This window comes from Nuphar pumila, chromosome 6, assembly GCF_984573655.1.
Source record: "Nuphar pumila chromosome 6, dmNupPumi1.hap1.1, whole genome shotgun sequence".
In the NCBI taxonomy this organism is placed as follows: domain Eukaryota; kingdom Viridiplantae; phylum Streptophyta; class Magnoliopsida; order Nymphaeales; family Nymphaeaceae; genus Nuphar; species Nuphar pumila.
Genome location: NC_143254.1, coordinates 131,603,881 through 131,615,312, shown reverse-complemented (window position 1 = coordinate 131,615,312; position 11,432 = coordinate 131,603,881). Strand labels below are relative to the sequence as shown.

Here is an 11,432-nt window from a genome sequence, read left to right as displayed (position 1 = left end):
CGGAATATAGCGCTCGTTATTCCTTCGCAATTAGCGACGGACCTGGCGACGAAATAATTCCGTCGCCAGTTAGCATCGAAATATTTGCGACGTAAGCATACTGTCGACTCGTTGTCGCTAATCCGTCGCTAACCATGTTAGCGACGGATTAGCGACGGAATGTGGTCGTCGCTAATCTACTGCTTTGTTGTAGTGCCTCTCTCCCTACACCCCCACCAGGTGGGTTTGGGTGTCAGTGACCCCACCTGTGGCTTACCTTGTAGGGGTGTCAACAAGTCGGGTTTACCCAGACCCAACTCGTACCAAATCCTATAGGGTCCAGGTATGGTGATAAATAAGAAGTCCCGATTAAGACCCGGGTCCAGACTCGAAGGTCTGATTAATACATGAAGCCTGGTATAGTTTGTGAAATTTTATATCAGACCCAGGCCCAACTCGAGTTCCGATTAAGACCCACAATTTTTCAATGTAAAATTGATAATTTGGCCCAAGTCTGGTTCATGTAGTTTTTATCGGGTCCGGGTATGGTTTCTCTTATTATGGGTCCGATTAATCCTGAGTTCAGACCCAATACCATTGTCGAAAATCGGGGCCAGGTCTGGTTCCACTTGGGTCCGAACCAAAAACGGGCCAGTTGACACCCCTATTACTTTGTAGAGGGGCATGCAGGCCCATTAAGTGACTTGGTTCTCGGTGAGGTTTCCTCATCATACAAAAAAAAAAACTGTTTGATTAAATTGGCTGTGGAATGGCTTGGCCTGTTAACTTTCCAGTTGGGGTATGATCATATCACAAATAACGTTCTCGGAAATTTCTTATCTTGGGAGATTTGAAAATTCATGTTTTTCTCCGAAAATTCTTGGGAAAATATCGGTCACTAAAAATATTATAATAAATTTTTTCTTAGTAGTACATAGTATTGGTAGCACTATTACACATTTGAATATGAGTAAAATATTAGACAAAAAAAAAAAGTTTTGATAAACATTTATAGTGTTATACATAACATGTGTATGTGTTAAGATATTTACACATTTTCCACATACATAGTACAGCAGACTGCGTAACACTATTGAAACCGGTAACAAGTGAAGTAGCCCCGTATCGCTCAGGAGGGCGGAAAACTATCATTTAAAGACTGGTTGACTTTAAATTTGCCGGTTTTCCAAAATCCTCTGTTGAATAGATGGTATGCCTGACATCGCTTTAATATTGCGCTGACGGCTTTTTATTATATCGGGAGAATTTTAAAATTTCAACTATATTTGTAACTATGCGTATGATGCCCTTGGTCCTGGTTACAACTAGGGGTGTCAATAGGTCGGGTTTGACTAGGACCCAACCCATACCCTACACTTTAGGGTCAGGGTTTGGTGATAAACAAGAAAGTCCCATTAATATATGGATCTGGGTATGGTTGTTAAATTTCATACCAGACCCCAGGGCCAATCGACCGGACTTCTGACTAAGATCCACAAATTTTTAATGTAGTGTGGTCCAGGTTCATGGAATCCTTATTAGATCAGGGTATAGTTTCTCTTATCGTGAGTATGATTAGACCGGGATCCAGACCCGGTACCATAATCTCAAATTAGGTATGAGTTTGGTTTCACTTGAGTCCAATCCAAACCCGACCAGTTGACACCCCAAGTTACAACTTTCGTTGCACATGTTTGACTGCCTAATATGGAAGGCTGAGAGAAATGCCAAATTGCATTGCCATTGGAAATATGGGCTCATCCATCCAAGTAGGGTTCCAGGCTGGTGGGGGGAGGAAGGGGGTTGTTGTTGTTGGTCGCTTGGAAGGTGAGACCCTTAAAACTGAAATGAATAGGTGAGTCCCTGCTGGCTGAAAAAACAGACCATTTTTTCCTGTAGTTGAATGCAGGGTTGGTCCACTCATTTAAGGCGCATGGTTTTAATTGTTGGCTCATTGGAGATAGGGTGATGATGTTGTTGGACCTACTTTGCCCCTTTTCTCTATAATGGTGGAATGGCAATAGCCCTCTCTTCTGATGACTATAACATGACATCATGACCACTTGGGTTTTATTCAAATATAAAAAATTCTTTTGATATTTAAAAATGAGAAAATCAATAAGTTTGACTTAGGATATGGGAAAATCATAATTTTAGTATAATATATACCTAAAAAATAATAAAATGAACCTGTCATGATCTTATTGTGAATTTAACTCAACAAATTCAATTTACTTATGTGTTTGTTACACAGATCATGATCCCTTTATGAATATCAAGAATTGAGTACCAACAGCTAGATGTAGAATTTGACAAGTCATTGCCTTCTCCCAAAAATCTCCTTCTTTTCTGCTAAACCCAGAATTTAATTTCCCCCATTTATTCAACTTACAGCATGACAAGATGGAATTTGTTGCTATAAATCCAAATGTAACCCAACAAAACCATGACATTTTATTTTGAAGGATGGTTTAGTCATATAGTTAGGAGGTTAATAGGGGTTCAGAATTTTGCAAACTGCTATAAATCCAAACATAACCCAACATATATAACCATGGCTTTTTATTACAAAGGATATAAAAACATTACAGATCATGGTTGAATTTCCGTCAACATGGCATCATATATTGAGCCACAGTGGGCATCCTGTTCTGAGTCTGACTGGTGACTCTCTAATCCATGACAGAGGCCACATGAAGTACACATCTAATGGTCTTTCCATCGTTCAAGAGCTTAAATGCTTTATTGATCTGAGACATTGGCAGCTCATGCGTTATAAACCCTTCCAGATTAACCTCCTGAAATCAAGCATAAAACCACAGTTACCAACAATAATGAAGATATACATAGGTAAAATATATGGTGGTTGACCAACGGGGGCTTCTCTTGTTTGGTAGGAGCTGTTAGTGAACGTTACAATGTGTTGGGACGTTGCAAGTTAGTGTTCCTTTCGTGTTTTTTTGGTGCTGGCTGTCCATAAGCCCTATGATGGACGGTCAGCGCCATTCCACTGTAGCTTTGCACTTAAGGGTTGCGTAGCTAACACTTTTTTCTATATATATATATATATATATATATATATATATATATATATATATATATATATATATATATGTCTGTGTGTATGCATGCTCAAGTAATTAAGAAGGTTCACTCACCCCTTTCATGCACCTCTGGGCTAGGCTGGGCAACTGTGTCTTACCCTTGAAACCTCCAAAGGTAGACCCAATTATACCTCTCCCATCAAACAATTCCATGGGGTGCAGTGGCAGCATCTTCGGACTAGGGTGAACCCCCACGAGTATGGTCATCCCCCATCCCTGTGCACATGAGAGAGAAGAAGGTTCAACTCAGGTCATTTTCATGTTAAAAAGGACAAAACTTGTCACATGCTTTTGTAGAATATTATAATGTAAAATAGAAATGGAATATGTTTTCTTCTCTGATGAAAAAAATTGTGGTGGTTTTCTGTGGTCTTCAGTGTCATTGTTCAACCTAAGGTTATTTTAACGTTATAAAGGGGAGAAACTGTCACCAGATTTTGTAGAATATTAGAGTGTCAAATAGAAATGGAATATGATTTCTTGTCAGATGAAAAAAAATTGGTGTTTTCAGTGGTCTTCAATGTCACTGTCAATGGACCGGGTATGGGTCCAGCTCAACAAGTGAGGATATGACCTAGGATGTCAATGGGTCGGGTTTGACCCAGACCCGACCCGTACCATACCTTATAGGGTCAGGGTTTGGTGATAAATAAGAAGACCCTATTAGAATCTCGGTCGGACCCGAAGGGTCCAATTAATACATGGATCCGGGTATGTTTGTGAAATTTTATACCAGAGCCATGCCCGACCCGAGTTTCGATTAAGATCCATAATATTTTAATGTAAAAATAATAAAAAAATATTATTTTACAGGGTATGGTCCGGGTATGGTTCATGTAGTCCTTACAGGAGACCCGAGTGCGGACCCGGTACCATCATCTCAAATCATGGTTTCACCTGAGTTCAAACCAAACCCGACCCGATTATGACCCTAACCGGCACAGTGACCTCAGTACTTTTATTCTGATTTTGGTTGGGTATAAATTTTGTGGTGTTTCAATGGTCCTCAATATCAGTCAATTGGCCGGGCCGGCATGGGTCCAGTTCAAGTTCAAGTGAGGATTTGACCCTAGGGCTGTCAACGGGTGGAGTACCACACCTATTAGGGTATATACCTAAACCCACCCATCTAACAAATTGCCGGCCGGGTTCAGGTTTTGTCAGGTCGCAAAAATGGAACCTCAAACCCCAACCTGCATAATTTCAGAAATTTACTTTTACTGAAAAATATATATATATATATATATATATATATATATATATATATATATATATATATATATATATAATACTTGGGTCGGGTACCCAGAAAAAATCATAACCCAAACCCGGTCTACATATTGCTCAAGTCAAGTTGGTTCAATCCTAGTATTATTTGGGTCGGCACTTTTCATGCTCATACCCGGGAATTTGATTCACGTCCGGTTGAGTACTGGGTACAATTGACAACCTTACTTGACCCTAACCTGCACAGTGACTTCAATAGTCCTATTGTGCCTTCATTGGATGTTCCTCTACACTCACCCACCCACCCACCCTTTCCAACCCCCCATGTGTCAGATCTGATACTGTCTAAAGAAATAGTTTTCTAAGAAGACTTGATGCTAGGCATTATCAGTATCAAACATATCATGACTGTCACATCCATTTGACATATTCTAAATTTGAATGGTGTCTTTGGTTAGGTATATTCAAGATATTCTTGACTCGTGCAAAAGCTCCAAACTAAGGGTCAACCCTGCTTTAGCACGAAAGTTTAAAAAAAGAAGTTTCAAGTATCATGGTCAAGTCCCAATCACGCATCTTTTTCCATTATTTTAATTGTTTTAGCCCTTAAACAAACGGTTTCCACGCAGAAAAAAGGATATGCAAATTAAGACAAGCAAAAGTAGTGGCAAACAGGGGCGTCAATGGATCAGGTTTGACCCGGACCCAACACGTTCCAAACCCCATAGGGTCAGGGTTTGGTGCTAAACAAGAAGGTTCGATTAATATATGGAGCCAGGTATGATTTGTGAAATTTCATCGAGAACCAAGTTCCAATTAATTAGATCCACAATTATTTTTCAATGTAAAAATGGTCCGAGTCATGTAATATTTATTGGTTCCTGTTATGGTTTCTCTTATGATGAGTAGGATTAGACACCAGGTCTGGACCCTATACCATCATCTCAAATCAGGTTTGGGTCTGGTTAATTATGTATACTTGGATCTGAACCAAACCTGACCCTTTGATACCCCTAGTGGCAACCCCAGAACATAAGGGGACATCATGGGTTCGAAACCCACGGACGAGTGTCCTTTGCCACGAGGACAAAGTTGTATGGACTTCCTGATGGGTGAGGGAGATATGAAGTTTTTACATCAATGAGCTCGGTAGTGAGTTTCCCTGGTTACTGCAAAAATGAAAGACACTTCAAAAAGAAAGAAGGGCCAAGTGCATACATCATGTGTAGATAGAAACGCCTCACGAACAACCCCGCAGTTGCCTGCACACTCGAAGCTGTAGTCAACTCCTCCCTCGCTCATTTCTCTAATCACCTGCACATTTATATATTAGCAATACAAGATTAGGACGATTTTTAGGACGAAGGTAATCTCCAAGTGGGGTCACCGACACCCAAGCTCTTATAGAGTCCACCAGTGAAAGGCACCCCGCACACTCGGTGAGAGTCTAACCTGAGACCGAGAGATCAGCACCTTCTCCCCAGGCCTGCTACCACGCGGGCCGCCCCAGGCGAATGTATTATCAATATTATATATATGTCAAATGAAACCATAAAACCAAGTTTTTTTTTTTTTTTTTTTCATGTATCCCTTTTGGCTTACCTGATGGATGGGTCTATCGTAATCTCTGGGATTGACAAACTCTGTGACTCCCATTGCTTTAGCTGTTCAAACCATCACATCAACAATGACATTATAAGAAACCAACAAAGGTAGAACGTAAGCATGAAAATGAACAGACAATAGTTATATTGCATGCAAGATTTTTCCTTTTTTTAAACCTTTGGTGAATTTATCAGGGTTAATATCTATGCCAATTATCTTAGAAGCCCCACTAACTCTTGCTCCTTCGGCGACCTGAAGAAAAAAAATACAAAATTTCCATTAATGCTGTTTAAATTTTTACTCTGAGAAAAATAACAAGATCTATTCATTGTCGTAGTATCCAAGTTTACTTGCTACTTATTATAGGCACGAGATCGGGTTTAAAATTCAGGAAAAATATCTGTTTTATGCGTGTACTTTGCCGATTTATTTTCTCTAATTTAGTCACAAATAAAATTTCCATATATATTGCCTTGTTTTCATGTACCAAAATATCCTTGGTGGTAGTTGGCTTGGCTGGGGCTATCTTTTCAATATTGGTTTGCTGGGCCACATTTGACTAGAAATCAAATTTGAGTTGGAGTCATGTGAATTTGAATTCTCACATAATTAGTGAGAAAACGATGGTTGATGTTTGGTAAGCCAATGCCAATGGGATTCATTCTTTCATTTACATGACAGTCTGAATCTCATGAGATGTTACTAAACATGTAAAAGTTGATGGAGACTAGTTCGCAGGTCCCACATGGTAATGACTTATCAAGTGTCTTCCAAAGATTCATATGGTTCCCATCATACTTCATATGGTGGACTGCATTCTACCTCAATCGTAGCTGTCTGTCCGTCCAACCAACTGCTAGGATTAGTTCACATTCTCACACAGAATGCGGACTAATCCTAACCATCCGATACAATCGCTAGGATCAATATAGGATCCTGCTGCATATATGTCTTAGGATAGGGGATCATTTTCACAATGATAATAACCGTATGGTTCAGGAATGTCCATTTGAGTGGAAACAGGATGTAATAGTTTTGAACTTACAGCAAGGCCCACTCCTCCTAGGCCAAAGATAGCCACACTTGATCCTGGCTCCATTTTTGCTGTGTTCCATACAGCCCCAAACCCTAGCAAACAAAACCCAGTCAAAGGAAATCTTCCTCATTGAAGAAAGGTACCTTGGTGTAGCATTGTAAACAATTCATAAGCCTAAACCAAATTCTTTGCAAAATTTATTCTTCTTTATTAAAAATTTCTACTCTATATATATCAGAGCATTTGAGGGCCTACTCTTGTGGATAATTCCAGAAAGTTGGAAATTAGTAGAGGCCTGCATATCAGGTGCTGCACGTCTATGCAAAAGAGCATCTGCCACACTAGTTTCCTTTTTTTTTGTTTTTACGACAGAACCCTCACCGAGAACCTGATCATTCAATGGGCCCCGCCCCAAGCAAGGTAAACCCCGGCTAAGGTCAGTGACACCCAAGCCCTTATGGTGCCCAACAGTTAAAGGCACTCATACACCTGGGGTGGGAGTAGAACGCGGGACGAAGGGGTCAGCACCTTCTCCCCAAGCCTGCTAGTACCACTCGGGCGACCTTGGCCGGTTTCACACCAATTTCTATTCACTTTGGTGCTAAACATAGACCAGATTAAGGCTTTGAATCCCCAGCAGCTGCCCCTATAGTTTGAAAGGAATTCAGATGGATCTGGCTTACTCCAAACCATAGTCAGAAATATCGTTGAGTAAAAGATATGGGCAAGGATAACTTTCAGAAGTGGGCCACGTAAGGCAGGGAGTTCATGCAGCCTCAATCGGGGTTTTCCTCGCTTCGGCCATAAAAAAAGAAAGATATTGACAAGGAAGGATATCGTGATGTATTGAAAATTCTAGTTTTTCATAGGGAATAACTTGGAAAATTATCAGTATATATATGGTCTATAATCCACAAAAATATTTTTATCACTTTAATATCGTGATAAAAACGAGATACATTTTGAAAACATTGAATTTTTTGGGTATAATATCCGACTATGTAAATATGGCAACAAAATCAGGAGGTGATACTTGTGATTATGCTCCAAAGCCGGAAATGCACGAAAATATCACGCTTCCTTTTCGGTGGGACTCACGTAAGTTTGATGAGTTTTTGTACTCTGCATCGGGCAAAAAGGCCGGATGCCATTAATGGACTGCTTTTGTGGTCAAGGGACTAAAGGGTCCTTTTTGGAACCATACGCAGAATGCACACCAAAAATATCAAAAGTTGTTGCATGTCACTGTCAACAAGCATATGGGTTAGCGTCCCTTGCCCATGCGGTGCATACTCTTGTGGAGAGGAAGGACGTGAAACGGGCCCCGCCTCGCCTCGATGGAGGACATGAAACTGGAATGGATCTGGGATAGAGGTTAAAATCAAAACCCATGCCAAGATGGACTTACTATTGCCCCCACCCCGCCTCGCCCTGTCCTGTTGCTGATCCCCTATCCCTATTAATTGAATTATTATTATACCTTTATAAATGTTATAAAATCATATATTTATTTATTTTTAACCTTAACATAAAACTCTTTCTCGAACCTTTCCTTCCTCTAACGCTAGTGAGCTGCATGAGCTCTCATTTCTCTCATCTCCATCCTTTAGCGACGGAAGGACCATGAAAATGGAGCCCCATCTCACCTTGTTTGGACAGGGGATGGAGGACATGAAATGGAAAATGAACCGAGGATGGAGGTTAAAATCAAAGCCTGTGCAGGGGGGGGGGGGGATAAATTTTTGAGACATGGAGACCTTGTCCCCCACACCATCCCCGACCCACTGCCATCTCTATTCACGAGTGAGTGAGGTATCTGAAAAAAGAAACAAGCAGTCCAATGTGATTAGATTTGGTGATACGATTATCCATATGTTTTATTCAACATTTCATATGAATGTCCAACTCCGATTATGATGTTGGTAGTGGCTTAACGCGAAGAATCTAGGGACCGTTTGACGGAGCAGACAGGACTGTGTAGAACAGTTATGTCTGGACACTGCTATTTAGATGCGAAGTTGTCCTAGACAAGCCGCGTCAGAGTACACCATTTTTTTGGGGGGGGGGGGGGTTTAGGTGTTCTGGACAACACTATTTCAGGGAGAGTGTCGGAACACTGAAGGACATACGCACGGGACCCCGTGTTTCAGGCGTCCTGTGCATCCGCCATATGAATTGGACGAAGGCAGACGCTATTAATTGCCTGCGCAATTAAGCAACCCCTAATGGAACATGGATCCCGTTGTATAACACATAATGCGATCCATCCTCTGTTAATGCCAGCCGTCCAACCAACAGTTAGGATTAGTCCACATGCTGGCCGGGAATGTCAACTGATTTAAACCATCCATATGCGTCAGCTGAGTTGTGAAGATTGATATAGGATCCTACCGCATCACATATCAAAGGATAGAGTCCTTTTTCAATCTAATCCAGTAACAAACATGTACTACCAAAACTCAGACTGCTACAGCTCCGTATCTTTGTAACATCCATCATTTGTGGAGACAGAGGAGAAACGTTTGGAATGTTACCTGTGGAGACCCCACAACTCAGAAGGCACATCTTCTCTAGGGGTGCCCTCTTGTCGATCTTCACCACGCAGCCATGGTCTAAAACTGTGTACTCACTGAAGGTGGAGGTGGAGAGGAAGTGGTAGATCGGTTGGCCCTTGATCGAGAACCGAGTCCTCCCATCCCCCAGCATGGTGCTCCTGAAGGGATCCACACGGTACTTCTCGCACAGGTTAGTCTTCTCGGATTTGCAGTTGGCGCAGTGGCCGCACTCCCCACTGAAGATGGGGATCACGTGGTCTCCTGGCCTCATGTCCTCGACCCCTTCCCCCACGCTCTCCACAATCCTTCACACACAAACCATCCATCTTCATTCGTTAAGGGTGCGTTTGATTCGCAGGACACCGGTCCCTGCCAGGGCGTTGTCCAGTGTTTGATACACATGGTGCAGTGTCCAGTACAGGACAAAGCACGTCCAGTGCAAGCACTTTACAAAGCGTTGCCCAGGACGCGACTGGACATGACGTTTGTCCTGTGATGCAAACACGTCGCAAGGATCAACAGAAAATAGTAAGATTAGGAGTCCTTAAAAGCATCAAAATTGACTCACCCTGCAGCTTCATGGCCTAATATCCTTGGGAACTTCCGTTGGGCTTCATTCTTAGCAATGATGTGAGAGATAATATCATGATGAGAACAGAGGCCAAAAACAAGAGAACAAAAGAGAAGCTTTTTGTTGTCGTTTTTATATATTGAGTTTCAACTTGGAGTTTTATGCCTTGGGACAACGACTGTAAGTATAACAGGCTGAGCCAGTGTGACCAGGTCTTCGATAACGCGGTTTTTTCGAGCAACAATTTGAAAAAAGGAAAATCTTACCACTCCTTTCCAGGAACTGAGATCGGTATGGCAAATGGATGTGTAGATAACCTTGACCCGAACCTCCAACTTCTGAGGTGGCTCAACTTGAATCTCCTCGATCACAAATGGCTCATTAGGACCCCAAAGCACAGCAGCTACAAAAAGGAATAGAAGGGAAAATTCACCAACTTGAGAGAGAGAGAGAGAGAGAGAGAGAGAGGCCTACCCTTGCATGTGATAACTTTGCCCTGTGTAGTAGGGAAATCAAAGCAATCTCCAGAGCCGTTAGGGATACTACCCATCTTGTGTAAGACTCTTTTTCCTTGGGACTAACTACTGTGCTGTATTGGGGGTTGTCATGATGCACCCCTTTTTAAAGAGCAGGCCGCGCACTGAAAATGGTAAGGGATTGACGAATTTGTCACCACCAAACTTTGATTATCTTTTTTTGTGTAAAAAAATAAATTGGATCATGTGGGCTAGCTTCATGATTAGATTAAGACATGTTCAACGACACCTCACAAATGGCCAAAATCTATAGGACCCAATGCCCTCTTGGGTTCATTGTTGCTACTTCCAAGTCTTTGAATTTGGAATTGTGGTCCATACAGAACATAGGTATGAACCATTCAAGGATTGTGGTACTTCTTATGATCTTTTGCAAATCACCTAACCCCATGGATGTCTTCGACAGTTTATTTGTTAGCAATCAAGATTTTTTTTTTTTTTTGAAAGGCAAGATAGGGTTAGGCAGACCCTACCAGTTATACAACTATACCCTTGGGTTTTGAACCTGCAACATCCCAACACAAGGTGACGTGCACTAGGAGTCAAACATTTGACCGTGTGTTTTTTTTGTTGAAAAATATGATCCTTTAGATCTTGAATATTTATGAAAATTTTGGAACGTTGAATTTTAATTTTAAATAGAAACTGCTTACTTATGGTAATTGGACTATTCAGTGGTCAATTTTTAGAAAATTAAGCATATAGGTTACATGTGTACGGTCTGATTTCAAGAAAACAAAAAACTGTATGCACCTACTCCCCACTCTTCGAATGCTTGGGCGGTAATTTTATATCTATGGCATAGTATTACCTTTATGA

At 41.3% G+C, this 11,432-nt stretch overlaps 1 protein-coding gene across 1 annotated transcript; it reads right to left on the bottom strand.

The window, feature by feature from the left end:
- Positions 1-2,504: 2,504 nt before the first annotated feature.
- Positions 2,505-10,653, bottom strand: LOC149836270 (alcohol dehydrogenase-like 3). The gene is made up of 10 exons (XM_090010842.1): positions 10,552-10,653; positions 10,344-10,480; positions 10,075-10,124; positions 9,486-9,811; positions 6,961-7,043; positions 6,092-6,167; positions 5,913-5,974; positions 5,529-5,624; positions 3,138-3,299; positions 2,505-2,777 (listed from the first exon to the last, which is right to left on the bottom strand). Exons 1-10 carry the CDS (start codon positions 10,625-10,627, stop codon positions 2,652-2,654), a joined length of 1,194 nt encoding a protein of 397 aa, XP_089866968.1. The 5' UTR covers positions 10,628-10,653; the 3' UTR covers positions 2,505-2,651.
- Positions 10,654-11,432: the final 779 nt, after the last annotated feature.